Source organism: Photinus pyralis, unplaced genomic scaffold (assembly GCF_008802855.1).
Source record: "Photinus pyralis isolate 1611_PpyrPB1 unplaced genomic scaffold, Ppyr1.3 Ppyr1.4_LG5, whole genome shotgun sequence".
Classification (NCBI taxonomy): Eukaryota; Metazoa; Arthropoda; class Insecta; order Coleoptera; family Lampyridae; genus Photinus; species Photinus pyralis.
Genome location: NW_022170596.1, coordinates 11,989,219 through 12,010,070, shown reverse-complemented (window position 1 = coordinate 12,010,070; position 20,852 = coordinate 11,989,219). Strand labels below are relative to the sequence as shown.

General features: G+C 37.0%; 1 protein-coding gene across 8 annotated transcripts in view; it reads right to left on the bottom strand.

Moving 5' to 3' along the window:
* LOC116170369 (homeotic protein spalt-major-like) overlaps positions 1-20,564 on the bottom strand; it is a 133,791-nt gene extending 113,227 nt beyond the window's left edge. For all 8 annotated transcript variants that reach the window (XR_004145220.1, XM_031486722.1, XM_031486727.1 and 5 more), the window contains exon 1: positions 19,903-20,564. Coding sequence is in view for 7 of the 8 variants with exons in the window: in XM_031486722.1 (XP_031342582.1) it covers positions 19,903-19,978 (76 nt within the window). In the remaining variant the exon portion in view is untranslated. The remainder of the gene's footprint in view (positions 1-19,902) is intronic.
* Between the last annotated feature and the right edge of the window lie 288 nt (positions 20,565-20,852).

Here is a 20,852-nt window from a genome sequence, read left to right as displayed (position 1 = left end):
CCACAGCCGAACCAGGGTTGGAACCTGGAATAGTTCGTAGATAATTTGACGTACCTACAACTGCAATTACTTTCTTTAATATACCCACACGTTAACGCTTACTATTGATTATAAAAGCAAATTCATAACAGACTGTCCGTTAAAGTGTCCGTAATAGTGGGGGCGAATGTACCTGGGGCGAAAATATTGAGGGTGAGTCTTCGCGGGCAAATTATCTAGTGTGAGTTATTCCGTAGGCTAACTTACTGCATACGGTCTAAGGGGTTAATTATACTGTAGTGGAAAATACCTTCTTTATGGAAATAACACCGAGATTGACAATGTTTCTGTAATCATGTACCTAGTATGTTTTCGTTTTACTCCACCACGAATAAAATCGTTCCACAAACCAAATTGGCAAGTTAAAAATAGCCCACAATAAAAGCTTTGGTTTTACACATCGAATCACCGAAGTTCATATTTTATAAATGCCCTAAAATGCGGTACTTTCCGTCATCCTTAATATGATAAAGGAAAAAGTTGAACAAGGGTTTGACCGTAGAGAAAAAAGATGTCATCCGCCGATCATCCTACACAATTTAACATTGTAAGTTGTCAAATTTAATATTAAAAAATTGGAAATATTTAATGACGACAACGCGAAAAAAGCCCTCACCGTAGCATAACATTTCTGGACTTACCTGAAAAATAAAAAAAAAACGTGCTAATGAAATGAAAAAGTAATGGGCACTTAAGCTTGCAATTGAAATTCAAGTTAAACGAAAGCGACAACGTCGAGACGCTTCCATTCGTCTACGCCGCGTCGAAGCGTCAACTCGAAGGTGGTAGAACTTAGTAAATATGAAATTTGAAGCGCTTCTGGCATATTGCCAGTATATATAATCTACCAGCACTGTCGCTAAATAAATACTTCATATTGGTTGAAATACAATATTGTAGGGTAAACTTTCGAAAGTTTGTATACGTTTGTGTTATTGAGATGGTTTTGACATAAAGCGGAATATAGTAATCTTTCGGGATGGGTAAATGGTGTGTTGTAAAAGACAAGCGAAATGCCTCGGGTGGCAAAATCTCATCGAACGTTTTTGGTTATCGTAGCGGTTGAGGCTACGATTCCCAGTGGATTTTCATGACCCAACTCCGTTTTTATCACGCTTGAGGACCAGAGTGGGTAATTGTTTCGTATATAACATGCCTTTGAGTTATTACAATCATTATGCTGGAGAATTAACGGAAGTATGCGCGGAGGGTCCGTGGAACGGAGCTGAACTGGAACTAATACAACGTCTGGTATTTTCTATTGACAGCGCTACATAAATATTAAAAATAATACCTCCAACAGAAGAAAATTGAGTGTTATAAATATCCCCGCATTGTTTTAGTGAGTTAATGAAGTGGGAATAAGGATAATAAAAAAATTTTCGGCACCCGCCCAGTTATGACAGACAGATAAATTGAAACGCCTAATAATTAGACACGGCGTGTACTAATAGCGCATAGTCTTTGCAGGTGCGGGCTGGCCCGTATCTTGTCTGCGTTTAACTTGTAGAATACTAATATTAGGAAAGCTAACATGTGTGCTAATGCTATAAAGACCGTTCTATTACTTGCTGAAAACACATCGTGTAAAAAGACGAGGTATTCATGGGACGTGTCCCGTGAAATCACTCATCAGAGGGGTCTCTACCCTTACGATATATTAGCCGCTTGTCATATTGTTTACACTATCCTTATATATTGTGATACAACCAGTTTGATACAGCCATCATTCGAAACCCTTACAGCATATGGCATTTGCACTGATTGAAATTGTAGATATTTCTGCTGACGGCTTCCTGCGGGAATCTCTGGAACACGCCAATGGGATTCATTCGTCGTATAATCAGACACATTCATAATAAATACGAGAAGCATTAAACAACAAACACTAGATACGGAAGCCTTCGTTTTGCATATTTTAGAACGAGTTTTAGACAAAACCTGAATTAATATTGAATTACGCGGTACAAACTGCATCCCCTTGGTTCCAAAAACTGAGGGTTTCCTTTTTCCTATTTTCTATCTATAATAGTTCCACAGCTCTAGACGAATTTTAGGTAAAGTTCGAGTCATTTACTAGAAATAATTACTTCCACACGTACGTACTTATCATACCACCCCATCTTTTAAAAACTCAATTTTTGATGTGAGTTTTTGGTGCGTCTGCAATAATTTCGCAGTTGGTGAAAGTTCTTCAAGCTTATCCTTAAAAAATTGCCATCCATAGCAAATGGCCGGGCCGGAAATTGAAATTTAAATCTGAATTTTTACTGACGTTCTCAATCATGCACCCACGCATTTTTTTTTCATTTCGATAGATTTCCTAACGTCGGAAGTTTCCTTACTAGAGTTCTATTTGCCCCCATAATTTTGTATATCTTCCTTTATTTAGTCCAAGAAATAAAGCGACAGTTCATTTTTGAAATTTCGATTTTCATTCTACGCCAACCCTCACCATGTAACAGGTTATCTTACATTTCACAAAAGAAAGTATTCTTGATAAAAAGCTTTGCATAATTTTTAGATTAACAATGAAGCACAACGTTTTTAAAACATTGATTGGAATTTGAAATTTCTCACCCCTTATCAGAATAAGGAGTTCGGGAGGGGCCGAACTGGTCTTCATAGTACGCATTGATAGTCTCAAGTTCTCAACCAAAATGTCTAGCAACCATAGTTCCCCTCCTTGATCCTTTATCGTGATCGTAAATAATTCCTTGAGGGGTACTCATAAAGGGCGATTGGGACGTTTGGAACAAATACATCCATTGGTGACTGTCAAAAACAGCGAATATCTCAAAAACGGTTGGTCGGGGGAGAGTACTGACAAGGCAAAATCAATCTTCTGGACGAGACGTATCATTTGGTAAGGTCGAAGCGAATAACTTGAAAACGATTTGTCGGAAGAGGGTAAGACGAGACCAGGGACGATACAGATCTACTGGTGATGTCAACACTTTCAGTGCCAATATCTGCAGAGTGTCGGAGGAGGGCACTCTCAAAGGGCGAAAAGATCTTGTAGACGAGACCCATCTACTGGCGATGTAGAAATTGAATTGTGAATATCTCCAAAATGTTGGAGGAAGAGGAACAGAAAATGTAATATTTCGGAGGGCTTGATTCTTCTTGCCTTATATAGCATAGGTATTAAATGTTTCGTGTTTGATAGCTACATCCCCTTCCAAAACGTTGAAAACAAAATTTCTGATGATTGTCGCAGTCACCTGGCAATTGCAGCAATTATCTGGGAATTGTGGCATGATAGACATCGAGGCCATGGAAGATTAGACATAGGCGATAAGAAACTAAGACGGATGTGACGCATTCTTTCCGGGAAATATTCGAGAGCGTTTGGAAGCGTTCGAGAACTTTCAAGAAAGACCGGCGTTTGTTATACAAGGTGACAGAATAACGGGAGTTAAAAAAAAAACTTAAAAAACCAAAAGTGATGAAAGAAATAGTTATTTGTATAACTAGAGAAGAAAGTGGAGTTTTTCTACTCCAGTTCAAAGTTTGAGACATGAGCGTAGTGAGTGTGTTAATTGAACGAGAGTTGAAAAACACTTTCTTCTCATGTTTTACACATAATTTTTTCTGCAACTACAATCAAAATTGAAAAATTATCGTATGCAATAATGAAGTTTGACACATAGCAATTTAGATGATGTTTTTTAGGATAATTTTGGGGAATTCCGTGTAGAACCAACAGAAAATCTATTTTGAATGCAATTTGAACTAGCACAAAATAATTTTCCTTTGCGCCTAAAAGGTGCCATTCACATGCGGATATGTACGGCGGATCTGTACGGCGGACATGTACGCGGGACAGATCCGTATCAATTCGTATGTGTGTATCCGCGTGTTTGGCGTACATGTCTTGCTCGCCATCCGTCGATCAGGACGACGAGCACGGACGGCGAGCCCGACAAATACGCACGTGTGTAGTCGTTTCACGGATTTGTTTGCCGGACATAGAATCACAAAATAGGAACTTCTTGAAAATATGTTTGGAAATTTAAGAAATCGAAATGGAAATGCGATTAATCCTACTCCAATTAAACAGTTATTTAAAAAAAATATTTTGTTTAAATTACTTTTTAATATAATACAGGCGCAAATTGTGCTAAAGATTTGAATGATCTTTTGGGTAATTTTACAAGCAAAACTGCGGAACAACACCGAACTAATGGTGAAACTGTTAGTCAAATACAATCCGATCAGTTACCTTTTGCTGATATTTTAAAAGTGAAATTTGAAAACTACGGTGATATTAACACTTCAGAACAAAATGCGCATTTTTGGGTAACAATTTAAATACCTACTGGTAAAGATTGTAGTGCTTACTCCACCAACTAAGCACACCTAATTACTAATGAAATAATTTTATGCCATTTCCGAGCATATTATGCCAAGGCAGGTGGCTTATTTGAAAGTTTCAGGTATAATTTTACCGAGAAACTGTGGGGAGATTGCACAACTGAATTTTAAGCAATTAATCGCTCTCTACTGGTAACTGCTTCATGTGGGTATCATTCCTCCCAATAGCTGGGCGAACATATTTTAATAGTTTCAAATGTCTCATTGTCCATGAGCAAAAAATTGTGCAAATCATGAAACTCTCGTTTCCACTTCTCTAAATAAACTCATATGAGAGTACTTTTTTCGTTTCAGGAACCACTGTTTTGACCACAGTCTCTTTTTTTCGTATCTTCAAATAATAGTACATTATATATCAAGGTAGAGAAGTCCACTATTATTGCCTGAGCACCAAGATTACATCTCGAGGCGCTTGCGCCGAGGGGTGTAAGGTGCGAAGGCAATAATAGACTTCTCTACCGTGGTATATATACTATTTTTTTCACTACTAGCACTTGAAATCCTCTAAATTAACATATTATATTGATAAGAGAGTTAACGGTTGGACAGAATTGTTTGTTTCTTAATTTAATATGTCAATCAAGTACGTGGAAGTACAAGTCAAACAGGCCGTATTTTGTTCTGTCATTGAGATTTTTCAAAGAGTAATTTCGTTCGAATTTTTTCAAAATGTGATAATTTTAGGTATGTAATTTCCCTGGAAATTGCGAATGGTGGCAATTATTCGTTTTAGAGAACTTGTCTAAACGTTCATTGAGCGAAATTTCGGTTGTGTTTTCTAAAAGTGACAGCGTGACAGTTCTCATTATTGACTACTAGTTAATAATAAAAAATTATTAACCACTTTGAACAAATGCCGAGAAAGCCTACTTTACAAGTGGAAAAAAGGTTAATAATCATGTCATCAGACGCTAGTAGTGAAAAAAACTATATATCCTCCAATTATTGTCAGTTTCTTCTTATGATCCATACATACCACAGCACTCAAAAGAACACAACCCAGGGCTAGTACTACAGAAATGAAATAGCGACAGAACGCCGCCTGCTCGTCTATTGAGATTTGTCCGTGATCTGTGTACAGACATATCCGCCTGTGTGTAGCTCAACACGGATCTGTCCGCCGTACAAATCCGCCGTACATATCCGCATGTGAATGGGGCCCTTAAGTAAACGATTCTAAAACCATACAAATAGTGATAAGACCACATTTATTTGACTGTGTATTTGGGCTTAAATTAAATTAAATGTTTTTCGCCGAAGTAAACACGGATGTTCAGTTTAATCAAAGACGCGCATTAATTTTGATACAAGGAAGGAGAAGCGAAAGTGATACAAGGGAATGAGGTGTTATAGAGACGAAGTGGACGTCAAACGTTACTTTTTGGTAGGTTTTTTGTTTGGTGCAGGGCCGGCCGGCGCTCCATGAACAAAAGGCCCCCAAACTTATGGCCCCCCCCCCCCCCGAAAAAAAGACAAGGGATTTGCAGATTTTTTAAATTGTATTTCAAACAACTTGCTGAACAGTATTGAACATTAAATTAAAGGAGAAGGCGCTGTAATTCCATGACGTATTGCCTGGGCCAGTCCGGCCCTGGTTTGGTGGGCGTTTTGATTAGTGCATGGCGTTTGGAAAGACAGTCATTTTTTATAATCGTAAAGTTCTTGTCTGAGGGGGGGATTGGAGAACCCATTGCTCGGCCAGGTGCCTGTTAGGGTCACACCTCTTTAGTCAATGCGCGTAGTTTTGATGCTATCAGATCTGTTCGCCCGTAACAATTTTTTTTAGTAAAACAACCCTGTTGGGGAAATGGGCCGCGAAAACCATTGTAATACTTAAGAATGTTTATTGAGATGCTTCCTAACGTCTACGAGTGGATTTCATGTTTTAAAAGTGGAGAAATGGACAATTAGACCAACCCCGTTCAGGACCCTGAACGCCAGGAAGGGAAGAATACGCGACAAAATAAGTGCTCTCGTTCGTCAAGATGGTCGCCGAACCATTGATGTACTCTGTGGAATAACATTGAGAAAGGAGTTTCAATTCTGAGGATTTTATCCCAAGATTTGCATATGAGAAGGGTTGCAGCCAAATTTGTCCCTCGCATTCTCACAGACGTGCAAAGTGAGCTTCGACTTGAAGTATGTTTTGGACTCCACCATCAGCTCAAAGAGGACCATGAATTTTTTCCAAGGTGATGAATCGTAGTGGTATGAATACGACCAGGAAACAAAGCAGCAATCGAGGCAGTGGAAGATAGCTGGCTCCCTCGTCCCAAGTGCAGTCAAACATCAAGGAAATGCTCATTTTTTGTTCAACTGCAGAGGTGTTCGTTACCCCGGACCAAACAGTGAACCAGAAGTTCTACTTGGAGGTTTTAGAAAGATTGACAGAGAATATCAGGAAGAAAAGGACAAATCTTTGACGTACAGGCAGTTTTTCACAAAGAAAATGTCCACCCGCTCCCGAATCTATCCCTCTGTGACTTCTTTTTGTTCCTCAGACTTAAAAGGAACATGATAGGAAAGCGCTTTGCCATTGTGGAGGAGGTAAAACAAAAATCGCTATGAGGCCTAAAGAACATCCCGATAAAAGAATATAAAAAATGTTTTGAACAATGGAAACATCGTTTGAAGAAGTGCGTTGTAGCCAATAGGTAATGGAGAATACTTAAGAAGATGATCATAATTAGACGTTTGTGTAGGTCGGGAAAAATTGAAGAAGTGAAGCTTCAGAAGCATCTTGAAATAAATTTTGTGATTTCTCCGTCATTTAAAGTGAATCGCAGCCCTCACCGGACAATAAATAAACTTGGTTCAATCGAACGCATGTGCGTGGTATTTGTACTCTGGCCCTGAGTGCCTATTTTTGTTTTAGCTTTATTGATTAATTTATGTCGAATGTTTTCAAAATCATATATCACAAATTTGGGTAAATATTTTTTACAGATGACGATAACAAAAATAGTTGACGATGTTTAGTATAAAATAGAGGGTAGTATCCGGTGGTAATCACTACTCTGCGGTAAATTCTGATATTCTGTATTAATATCATCTCATCTGATCTCTCTTCATTCTTTGTCACGTATCGTCAAAAAACTAAAGTGGGCATTGAGTGATACTAAGAGAACATTACCTAAGAATGCCGGCTCGCGTGGCGTAGTTCAGTTAAAACTAGACTGTGGTGAGAAGGGTCCCTGGTTCGAATTCGGGTTCGGGCATGGATATTTGTAAATGTATAGAGGGTTGGGTTGGTAGAGAAGCCTTGGCTAAAACCCCGCCCACTCAAAAATAAAGGCAAAATAAAGTTAAAAAAAATTAAAAAGATACTAAGAAATACCAGAGAATGTGATAAATATAATATGATAAAATATTGGGCCGACTAAGCTTAGTTGCCAAGCGTAAATTGGAAAATTAAACCCACATATGATTTAAAGTTTAAACCACTCACACTTAATAAAAGAAAAATTGTTGCTAGCTGCGATGCTAGTAGGTAAATAATTAAACAGGTGCTTGATAAGATATCGCAGTACATTATTTAAAGAACCATAAGCGCAAAAAATGTTTTGGGCGCTTTGGTAGTAATAGTATAGTAGTGTAGCGAGTATCCCAGACATCGGGGCGCCATCAAGTCGACAAAAGATTAGTTGCCAGTGATAAACAAGTGGATGCGACGCGTTCTTTCTTAAGATATGATAAGCCATCTAGAATCTTGGAGAACGTTCCGTGATTTTTTCCTTTCCGTTTGCTATATAAGCAAATTGAAGCGTATTTAATAGAAGTTTCAATATTGATGCCGAAGTGATTATTAGCGAAATTTGCGCTATTCTAAATTTGTGTACAAGACATAAATTCACTAATAATTAATATTACATAAATAAATCGAGTAATTAAATTTACATTACAGTAGTGTTCAAAATGGATCCCAGGATGGATCCTCTTCAATTTCATTATTACTATAACAGTGTTCATACACTACACAACTGTTGTCGTAATAGAAGATTTGCCATGTTATTTTAAAGACAACGACTAATGCGACTTTTCCAAGTTTTTGTAACCTCCAAGTTGCGTGATGTTATTGCTTGATATACTACTGAATCCGCTTTCCAAGAAGAAAGTTGCACAAATCTTCGAGGACTGAGATCCCCACGGTTTGCATCGTTTTTAATTATCCTTCCGCAAACATGAAACGGAATAACGTTTGTGTGTTTCATCAGCTTTTAATTATTTATTGTTTTTTTTCTCTCAAAGTCGCAACGACTATAAAAATGAAATTGAATATTCAGTAAAATGGCATGGAGTATTCAGTAATGAATTTATTTCATATATTAAATTTAATTATCTTTGTATAATTTGTAGATTTGTCTAAAAAAAGATACTATTTTGAAATGTCGAGTAGAAACAGTGTAATTGGGCAATATAATTTTAAAAGCGCAATTGCGTACGGTTTTTTTATTAGGCAGATATTTGTATATGAAGAAGGAGAGTGCTCTCGAGAGTGCTGCTCTCATAATAATGGTGACACAAATATTCTGTACAATTCATAAAAATTGCATTAAAAGAAAATCAACTAAAAAATTGAGTTGTGGATTTTTTAAACAAAAAATCGCCTTCTGTTTGAATTGTTCTTCATTTGCAGAAACCGACATTTTCGGAATAGTTCTGTAATACCGAAACCGTTTCAAGAAGGAGCCATAGATTTGTCTATTAATTTCCATAAGGAAGGAGGTTCTTCATTACTTCATGGGTATGAGTATTATTAGCGATTTATAATTAGCAACCTTTCAATTGACATGAGCTTAAATAATTAACATCAAGGTATTTCGTAACTAGCTATTTAATATCGGAGGTATCTAGTTAAATACACGAAAACAAACGGCATTAAGTATGCGGTAATCAATCATACGCAAATCACACGCACACAAAATTTTACACGGGTATCTCTTTAATCATTCAGCCTAATGTAAGTGAGTAAATATCAATTACAGCGTCATTTATTAGGATTCTATGGATGATTAATCAATGTGAAAGTTGATCTTTAAAACTTTTTTGAAGAGCGTCAATATACCAAAAGTTTAATGGCACAACCAATTTTACTTTTAGTTATATCCCGATATACATCAGATACTTAATGTTAGTTTAAAATTCGTACAACACAAAAGCTCCAGCTGCAGGGATGAGATCGTATCAAAAACTATCTTGTCACGGCGCATATGTCACCGTGCCCTTTGGGTTTGATATAGAGATGAGCACGCCAATGACCTAAATTTCCTCGCGCTCAAAAAAAATAGATCAAAACCGGACTGGCAGTAAACCGAAGAATTTATAGATGCAGTAAAGTAACACACGGGGGAGATGTTAATGTAAATTACTGTTGATTAGTGTTTGCGCGAAAATCCATTAAAAATCTCCAAGCCACGCAAGAATGTTGTTAATCATCTATCAATCGGGAAATGCTTGTCGCCACAACTTTGTCAAAATTCTGCCGATCCCCACGTACGCACCTTTACAAAAGCCTCAGATAGATTCAGATTAACTATTATTAGGTTGGATAATGTTGTATAAATACGCCGTTGTTAGGGTCATACACGCATTGTAATGGAGGATTAATTTTTTGTACAATTTCCTATTAAATTGTCACGTTTGGCTTCACGCTGTGCCGAATTTGCCAACGGTCCCTTTGTATCTTTTATTATCAACCTTAATCTCGATAAGCTGCGATTCCGCTGTACTTAAAACGAAATAAAAGAACGATATATAAATATAGAAAAATGAGTATGGCACCTTAATAACCCCGCTGATTTTATCAGGTGCTGTTATTAATTTTACGGCTTAAAAGACCTGAAAGATCGGCAACGACCCACGCTCCTCTGGAATTAAGAATGATGGCTGGATTTAACTTTGCTTTTTGCGGCCGTTTAAGTTACACAAACAAATTTATAACTGCTACTTTGAAAAGAACCATAAATTTCCTTTTTTAATATTTAAAACATTTGAAAACAAAACAGAAAACTATACTAATATTTCAAAATATAAAAGTTTTTTATAAGGTCATATAACTTCGTCCGTAATTAACGGGTAGATTTATTGTCAATTCACAAACTATATTAGTATAGGTGATATATCATGTTATAAATGTGGGCATATAATTACATTCTAATATATGTATAGAAGGATCAGTTTTTGTCCATTGATTAAATACGGCTATAAAATAATAAGTTCGACAAGAAAATGCTGTTTGGTGACGCTTCATACAAATTATAGGTATGAGATATACTTACTTTCTATTCTATTTAATAATGATGTATGGTGTAGTGGTAGCCATTTGGCTTTTTATGATTTAGTTCGCCTACATAACCTGGACTCCATTAAAAAGAAATTGGCGACATTACAAACCTGATACATTAAAGAACAGAGACTATTAGTTGGTTAATTAAGCAAACAATTAGCGGTATTTATTCATGAATTATATCCATACGAGAAATTCAAGAATGGAAATAAGTAAGTAGTTTAGTTCACTGTTTCACAAAAGAAGTTCACTAAGAGGCAGTATACCGTCTCTTGTCCATATTGAATACCAGGACATTTAGCTCTTGCACTTCAGGACAGTGTATTTTACGGCATTCCAAGAGAAATGATTCGGCAATCTACAAGCCAACTGCAGTAGCCGTAAATAATGACTTGGATCAAAATATTTTGTCTAAAATAACTTAAACAAATTTCTCCATCCATTAAAAAAGTGCGATTTTTCCAAGTGGAGAACAGCACGTTGATTTCCGGCTCTCACAACAGAGATACACGCGATCGAGCTAAGATTCGAGAATAGTACAATGACCATGGTCCATTTCCAAAGTAAAATTCGGTCATGTCGCTGTTAACGGGCTCCTGGAAAATTCCAAAGTAAACTGCCTCCAACCGTTTAACCAAATCGATGCAAAATTTCATTGGAAAATTCGGTGACATGCAGCAGTCTAGGAATAATGTGGTTTTCTCACTAGACAGTAGAAGCAGTAGCATTAAAATCAATGTCGAGCAGTTACTATTAATCGTCTGACAGTTTTCGAAAGAATTGTGAGCAAAAGAACGATGAAGATGCTGCAGAGCTTTTGACCTGACCACAAAAACAAAAAATAGGATAATCACTTTTCAACAGTAGCATTTCGTCTCCAATGACAGGAATAAAACTAGGCTGATTCACACAGAGAGACTGAAACAACTGTTGCAACGGGAGATGTTAATGACACTATTGTCAGGTGCGCATTGGATAAGGCTGCGATACATCCAACAGTTGCAATAGGATCGATTATACCAAGTGTTTCCATTCGACAAGACAATTCTCCTTTTCCACCGCTTCTCCGGATGCGAAACCAACTCCGTGATCTATGTAAAGAGCGATGCGGTTGCCGGAAAGCAGAAATTATCTCCTCCAGTGTTTGCGGTGTATACTCCGAGTTATGGACTAACAGAACCTCCACCGAAGATAATAATGATGTTTTCGATTTAAAAAATGATTAAGATTTTTATTTCTCGGACTGTATGTACCATGCTTAAATAATTTTCCCTATTATCCATCTTCTTCCCTCCATATATAACTAAATGTTGATCCCAGCGAATAGCGTATAGCATCTTTTATGTAGATTACTTAAGTATAAGAACATTTGTGGCTATTGGCCAACGTTTACGAGTTATTTACAAAAAACTAAAAAAAGGTGCTTTATACCCCTCTCACTTATTAGCTCCGCCCCCATGTGCCTACTACACCAAAATTCACTTTTACACGAATTATTTCCTCCGTTTTTTCTTCGTTGAGTGGGCTAATAAAGAAAGTACGAACACGTACGCGGAAGGATAAGGCAATATTAGGAAATGTAGTAAGAAAACTAATACAATCAAAAGTACTTTTTTTCCTTGAGGAAATATATGCACGAGGTGAAATAAATGCAGGACAACAAAGAAGTACAAAGTGTTTGGGTAACTTTTACACTTTCGGCATATCTATACTATAGCACTCGTTGAGTTAGAAGTGTTTCATTTTTTGCAATCAGTAATTTTTGAGATCGTGGTGTGGGAAAACCGTTGGCCCGCAACTAAAGACGGTGCCGCCATTTTTAACGAGTTAAACGAACGTGGGTGCCTTCTAAATTCGCTACGAGTTACTATCAGAAGAAAAAACGTGGCTAGTTTACGCAGAAAGAGAACTTCATTGCGTAAGATAGGCGATCAAACGAATTTTCCGCCTTGAAGTTACAACCACACCGTATATTTGTGGAGTCGCCCAGCTCTGGTGAACACCCGGTATCTAGAAGCGTTTTATGTTGGGAGCTTCGTTACAAAGTGTCGTGCCGAAAGTCTATGTGTTGGTTCTAGGAGTTAAAGGTAGAAGCTAAAGGTAATTGATTTAATTTCTCGAGTTGTGTTTCAAACGCCGCAACCGAAAAGACGCTGAAATTAATTGGTCGTTTGTAACCGTTCTCGTCAAGATATTTCAATTGTCTTTGTTGCGTTCGAAAGTTCTTCCATTTAGAAGAAGAGCGCAAATTTATATTTTAGAATTTCAGTCACGTCAAGCCATTATTAGCAGGTTTTTGTTTCATATGGTTCATTAAAACGAGCAAGGTTATGCAGGTTGACGTCGTTATGAGATTGATAAGCCCTTATGCCTACCTGCTAAATTCCAATAGGTGTTAGTTTTAGACATTTCAATCTGGCCAATTAAGTAAGTGAAATTAAGAGTAGCTAAATAAATGTGTTGCAGTAAACGTCGTTCCACATAGTCGTGTTGGGTATCAAAAGAAACGCTCTTGATAGATTTGAATTTTGGAGCCATTTACAGATCTTTAGGACGTCTGCAGGACGCACAATTATACGCTGTGTCGGTTGGAAAAACCGTCGTTCCCTCCATGGGAAAACCGTTGTTTAAAGGGGATCTTTAATTTAATTTAATTTAATGATGTATTACGGGAATAACCCCAAAAGCACAACATATTTCGGTGTACAGTTTCAAAGTACTACAAAAAATAAAAATAAAAATAACTGCATTTTAAACTAAGTATTAAATTAAGATTAGGTACAAGTAGAGCTGATAAATGGTAGTTTATATATATATTAACCCAAAATGCCAAAAACTATAACAAAAATAATCATTTTAAAATTATAAAAAACAATAATCCAATAGCTCAAATAAAATGTACAGATCCTCTACGAAAAATACAAATACACAAGTACAATTTTTAATCCCTTAGCAAGGACAAAGAAAAATAAAATAAAATAAACCTTAGGGAATAACTTAGATTAGGTAAAAGTTTTCATCCTTTTCTGTTAAATAGTTCTGTGCCTCTTTTTTGAACTTTATTAGTGGGCATCGAAAAAAATCCAAATTTGGAACGGAATTCCCCGACCGCATAAGCCGTTCAATTGGTCGTATCTTTTGCCTTTGGTGATTTAACCGTATTTAAATACTTTTGCCTTTGGGTCTTGTAACGGAAAAGTAAGATCCTTCTGCCTTTTGCACCTTCGCAAGCTACGTTTTTAATTTCGTCCGTTCCGTTGAATTGCAAGGTAAACTTTTTGTTACTTTCCGTTTCATTAATCATAAGGTGGGCCTTTCCTGCTATACCGTAGATACCGCTACCGAATCCAATTTTTTACTGTTCCCGTTTAGGAAAATTGCGGTGCGCTTTAATTTTATTTTAGAATTCACCAGTAGCCGTCCGCCGCTTGCCCATTAGAATTCCTGGAGCTGCCGTATTCTCCGACCCGCCAAATAGCTGCCATCGCGGACCAGGGGCAAGGCCTATATTTTGTATATTTATTTATTTTTCTTGTAAATTGAATTACAGTCATTATTCATTTATTCCGCTAATGCTTATTTAATTTTCATGGCATTTGTGCGCGGACCTAATACTGAAGTTCGTCGCAATACGTGAACGAACATTTTCGGTGCATTATTGGATTATTATGTCCGCGCTCAAATAAATTGCTACCACGAAAGCGTTAAAATCTACGGTGCAAAACATTCCGTTGCGCCAGATTTGTAGTGACAAGTAAAAAACGTGCATCTAATTTGTTTATGCGAGGTGCTCATAACATTATGAACAAAGCGGCTACCGGTCTCGTATCGTATGGGTGGCACTCCCTAGGTACAGACGTTTTCAGGTCGCATCAACAGCCGTCTGTGTAAGTTAACGACAGTCGCAGTATGACTGCCGGTAAAAAGGTTAAAGACAATTAATTCGTCCTTCACTTTGCTGTTAAAACCCCGAGTTACAAGGATACATTTTTGACACTTATAGATCGGTAATTTATTACTGTGATTTTCTCTGGAATTTGGGCGATTAGTCGATTGATAAAAACGTTAATCTCACACTTAATCTTTCGTTTTTGGGTCAGTAGAAACTAAATTCGTCCTCCACAACTTTAGACGTTCACGGCTTAGGATTATTAACTGTGCACGTTGAGATAAAGACACTGGAACTTCGAACTCGTGCCATGTGATCTTTTAACGACAATTAAATTTTGCTAATTATGGAAAAGCGTGCGATAATGAATTACATTCCAATGAAAATCGGTAGTTGGTCGCCTCAAAATTTTACCGTAGTAACATGGTTTATGCGTTGGTAGTAGCGATGCACCACGCCAGCACAACTCGCGTACAGATAAAAAGTTTCATTCCAATCGTAAAGTTGACTGAGACATTGTTACACTGCAATTATAGACACTGATAATTTTTGAAGCACTAAACGTAATAGGTACTAACTAAACACTAAAATATGAATTGGGAAGATTCCTGCCAAATGATAAGCCATTGTGAACCTTAATCTTTAATAGTAAATTATGATCGAGAACTCGTTAACTTTTTACTAACCTAATGTTAGCCTTTATAATTATTAATGCGTTAAAAAATACAAAAACGTAAGAATATTGTTTGGAGAAATTGAAAATTTGGCTTAAAACGTATTAATAAGATTATTGAATAGCATCGGAACACTATATACCGTTTTTGAAAAGCTTCCTACGAAGGAAATAACCAAAAAAGATATATTTTTAATTAAGTGTATCTAAATGCGGAACGTAAGTAAGCAGGCGGAATGTTTGTTTAAAAATTCTATTCCCATATAAAGTATTTACGTAATCCGGTATATGTAAAATCAAAACTGTCAAAATAAATTTGAAGGTATTTCTCTCCATAAGAATGACAAACTCGCAACTTTAGCGTAATAGATCTTTTTAATATAAAACATAACTCAGTGGGAATCGAGATTATTATATCGAGATAGAAATGGTTTTTCACATTTTTTAACTTAGGTAACTGTATAACGACATACAAATAAAAACTAAAATTATGATTAATAATTCATTACAGACGAAACATAAGTGCTAATTTATTCGCTCTATAGACGGGGTGTAATTATATTTAAAAAAAAGGTTAAAAATATATTAACATGCGAGTTGAATAATTATGCCATAAAAAGTCACTACTAGTGTTTGTTATAGATAAGCAAAATAATATTTCAGCACTTTATATTATAATTAATTTAATTTTTTCATTTTCATTTAGGAAATAATACTTTTAAAACGTGTAATTATCATTAATCCATACTTAAAATGCGCTTTTTATGAAATACGAGAAGCTAAATATTACCACATTAATTCTCTATTTGAAAAGTAAATTTATATCTAAGTGTTAATCTTAGGACGGTGCATATTTTATATCAATGAGAACTACGCGCCTTTTAGAAATACAAACATCATTATACACTGGAGCTTCCTTATTTCGTAAACTTCACATGCCGTTTCATTGAGAATTGGTGGGCACCAAATAAATTGTTGTGGTGTAGAAACAAAACGTAAGTGCCTAAAAGTTGCCTCGCTTAGGTAATTTGGAATGTTGATTAATGTAGGTATCAAAACACTCGCCTAATGTAAATGAGGCGTGGATTAAGGTACTTGCTAAAAACTCATTAATAACGCTTAAAACCAACCTTCACTTCAATTGTGCGCCTTTCTCCGATTACGCAAACGGAATCAATAGGTAATTTTTTCGGCGAGCTTAGGCTAAAATCGGGCGACGAGCACAAATATCTAAATTATAAGGTGGAGAACGTGCCAAGAATTCTAAATACTCAAAAAATATGACAATAGTATATAATAAAAGATTCTATGGCACCTAGCCACCATTCGCTAATTTCTAAGAAATATTAGTAACGTGCCAAAATGAATTGCATTAATGCCTTAATATTTTTTCGTTAGAAAAAGCTACCGTTAACCTACTATGCATCGGTTTGTAGCAAAATGTAAATATTAATTAAAACTCATTTGGCACGATACCCTGTTTTCAATGTAAACATTCTGTATGGTACCTGGGGCGTTTCAGGCGATTGGTCTACAATTTGTGCAATTTCAAGAATTTGACGGAAATAAAAGAAAGTGTATAAAAATAAAAGTGTTATACATTTCATTTTATCTGCCGAAACGATAGACAACACAACTAGGTATTATTTTTAGCAAGACGATGATATACGGAGACAGTATTGTAATAGTTGCACGCGTGAAGAAAGCTCACACCAAGCATCTGCATCCTTTTTCCACACACCAGTAGTAGTACAACCAAACAAGGATGATATTAAAAATGATAATTGAATTTTAAAACAATGCTAACATTTGTACCGTTACACTACATCACATTTATGTCGTTCTAATGGGGCTCATTTACACGATGCGTAAACTATACCACACACTCTAATCTAATTATGTATAGTAGAAAATGACTGATTTTTTCATTTCATTTTTATCGGACAGGTTGCCGACAAATTCCCATAATTGCTTGAATTCCTCATTACTTTTTGCTCCAAACTATACTAATTGGAAACCGAACCTTGAGGAGAGTTAAAAGATTTAATTAATCAATATTTTCAAATCTGAAATTTAAATATATATAAAAATGATATATTCAAACAATCGTCATTAATTACAATAATTTGTTTATGTCTATTTTGTTACGCAAATGAAATTATACATTCAAGGCTTAACCAGTTTCAATTATTGTATAAATGAAGTACCCTTAAGTTATTGTTATTACTGGCAATTACAAAGTCTACTGTTAATGTAGCGAGAAGTTTTAGTGGTATATCCGTACCGAACTGATGAGTACAACTTTAACAGTGCACAAGAATTTAAAAATAAATAGATTGCATTCCTCCATTAAAATATGTGGCAAGTAGGCGTATTTACAAACATTACGGCAATTTGTGCCAAACGTTTAAGTAAAATTAATTGCAGCTCATCCGATATTCAAAATGTTGCAAAACAGTAAAGATGCAGAAATTTGTTGAATTTTGAGTATCTCCAATAATGATCAGCACAGCAGTATCTAAATGATCTAATTATGCAGCACGCATACAACAAATTTATGTGCCTTGCAGCTATTAGTAAGTTTAATAAGACAAGCAACCTTCATAATATAAAATTATTACACCGCTAATTATTCCAGAGTTATTATCATGAATGCTAACAGGCAGATTTACAGTGCAAGCTCGGGGAGCTTAAATATACACGCAGGAGTTTTTAATGACAGAGCCGTAATAATTTCGGTTTTGCATAATTCAGATTTAATAGTCTTTTAATTAATTCAGTTTAACACTAAAACATTTCGGTAGCATTATAGCGAAAATGGCCAAGATTTATGGGGGACATTCTCGAGCACCCACCTACCGAGTTGAGTTTCTAGGAAAAAAATTATACGCCTATAAAGGCATAAATTGTGTTTTGCCAAAATCTGTCATTTTTGAGAGATTTTTAACCGTAACTAAACTGCGAGATTTAGAGGCTGACTTTCACCGGTAAAAAAATTGTCGGGACAGGAATGTGCGCTGTAATTACAAACCGAGATTTATTAAATTTTATTATCGGAATACGACCCCATTTGAAGTGTACTCGCACATTAAATTCTCAGAATTCAATTTAAAATCGTGGAATAAATGAATCGTAATAAAATTCTTGTCAAGTCTGTCGGAATGAGGGACGAACGCGATGTCCTGTGATTATGAAGAGCGATCCTGAGCAAACACCAGAAAATGGTGGGGTGCAAGTTTAAAAATCTGATTCGAAAAGGGGGAGGCATTTAATTGCGTTCGGCTTATTATTACATGTGTTTAGTATATGGCCAACGCGCAGATAGCCGTATATTACGAAGGGCACAATCTTTGATCAGGCCGCCCCGTTAACCCCCTTTAGCCCGTGTTTAACCCTGCTATTTGTGTATGCATGGCTGGTTATAACAGACAGCTTTCTAATGAGATTATAATACAAAAGGGTTACAAAATGGCGGCCATTTGATTAATACGACAAAATTATAATTTAAGCTTCGACGTAATTAATTTGCCTCGCGGATTTTAGGGGTTGTCCAAGCTTATCTTAAGTACTATAAACGTTACAAAGCTGATTTTACCTACAATAAGTGGGCGCAAAGACAAACCTGTTTCTTATATTAGTATCATTAATGGCTGAAGTTGTAAATCTGTCATTTTTTATTAGATAAACGTTGTCAGTCCGGTCCGGTAATACCTTCGTGCTAACACTTCATCACTTTATGATTTGCAAGACTATCAACATAATCAGGTGTAAGTGAACGGAATTGGAGCTACCGCAATGTTACACATTCTATACCTATACAAATCGATTCCGTATGTCGTGCCCGAAGCGACGAAAGCTCCACATTTTGCATTTAGCAAAAAAATATCTAACGCCACACGATATAAGGGAAAAAAATCGAAACCGCGCGTTTACTTAAATAAATATTCTACGAGAAAAAGAGTTGACAACCGAGATCAAACCGACCGCATTTCGACAAAAACCAATTATGAACGTCAATATATCCAGAAATTGACAACAAATTATGGTCCTTTGTATAAGCCGGTCGTTCATCATCAATTAAACAAGAAATCCAGTTTTTTCAACAGCAAATACATAAAGGTATGTGCAGTTATGATTTGATGTACGTTACACGGGTAGCTGTCGCGAGTGCATTCTCACGGATTCAAAGCTGTATGTCCTGACGCTTTTTATCTGTAACTCTGTGACGGTTGGTATCTCGATGGAATTGCATCGATGACAAATGCAATTAAAGTTGTAACTTCTACGAAAGTGTAATTATAAGATATTCCGCAAAGTCGTTTTGACTTCCGTAAGCTTTATATCAATATATACAATTGGAAAATAACATCGAGGCGGTTTGTTTGATCCATTATGTTCGACTCAATTTTTCGCATGCCTCGCAGTTCTTTAAGGGAATTACGTCAAGCCGTCCGTCGGTAACAAACTCTTTTCTTGTGCTGGAGCAAAAATCCGCGAAGTCGAAATTTTGGAGCGATTCGCGAATTATTTATTTTTAAGGGTGGGAGAATTTCCTTCGGCGGGACTTAGTGTGCGGAATGATTCGGAAGGGGTGTACTGTGTGAGGGTGCCTTTTTTGTAAATCCGTGCACCACTTACCGATGGCCGGTGTTGAAGTTGGGCCGTCTTCCTCCTCAAGGAGTCGGATGGGCCTCGCTTGTTTCCTTCGTGACATGCCGCACTGCACAGTCCACTCACTGTCCACCACAGTCAACTAACTACACATTATGCCCGAGGCTTCTCGGAGGGGTAAATATTATGAATTTGTCTTATGACAGTTATGATGTTCACTTTTCATGTCTAGCTGTGATTGGCTGCAGGTGACGTGCGAGCTCAGCGGCGCCGAGATGCTGTCTGTGGTGTCCGGCGCTCTCGTGGTGGGGGCCGGCGCTGAAGGCGGGCGGCGTCGACGCTACCCTCGGTATGGGTCGGTTATCCTCGATCCTTGCCCTTACTCTCTTGTCACTCGCGGAGCGGCGCCCCGTGTCCTTTTTATACGACCACTATCCTGTGAAGCTGCTTAATCTGGCCGTGCAGCAATCAAAACACACCAAAGAATACTAATTACTAAGAAAATGTGCGCTTTTAACGTCCGCAGTTAGCGCACCCTACGACACTCACGAACTTAACAATATTCCATAATTAAATTAATTTATATTAATTACGATTGATTAATTATTAAGACCAGGTGCGCGCGTGTATCCTGCGTAGGGGTTTGTTATGACAGCGATTCTAACTGACGGACTGACGATGCGTTCAGATCACCGGGCGGCATTTGACTTAGTGGAGATCGGGCCGGCCCAGTCCCGCCTTCTGCTCACCTGGCGAAAGAGAAGGGACTACTGTTTCACCTGACTCCGCGCGCACCCAGGTAATTCATAAATCACCGATGATATTACCCAATTATCTTAATGATATTCTGGCACGAATTAATGCTATACGTGGACGCTATCGATTTCGGCCGTGATAACACCGTCACGAATAGACACCAGGTAGCTATTATTGGAACTCTAATAACGTGCGAACTGTGACGCCCCAAGTATGTTATG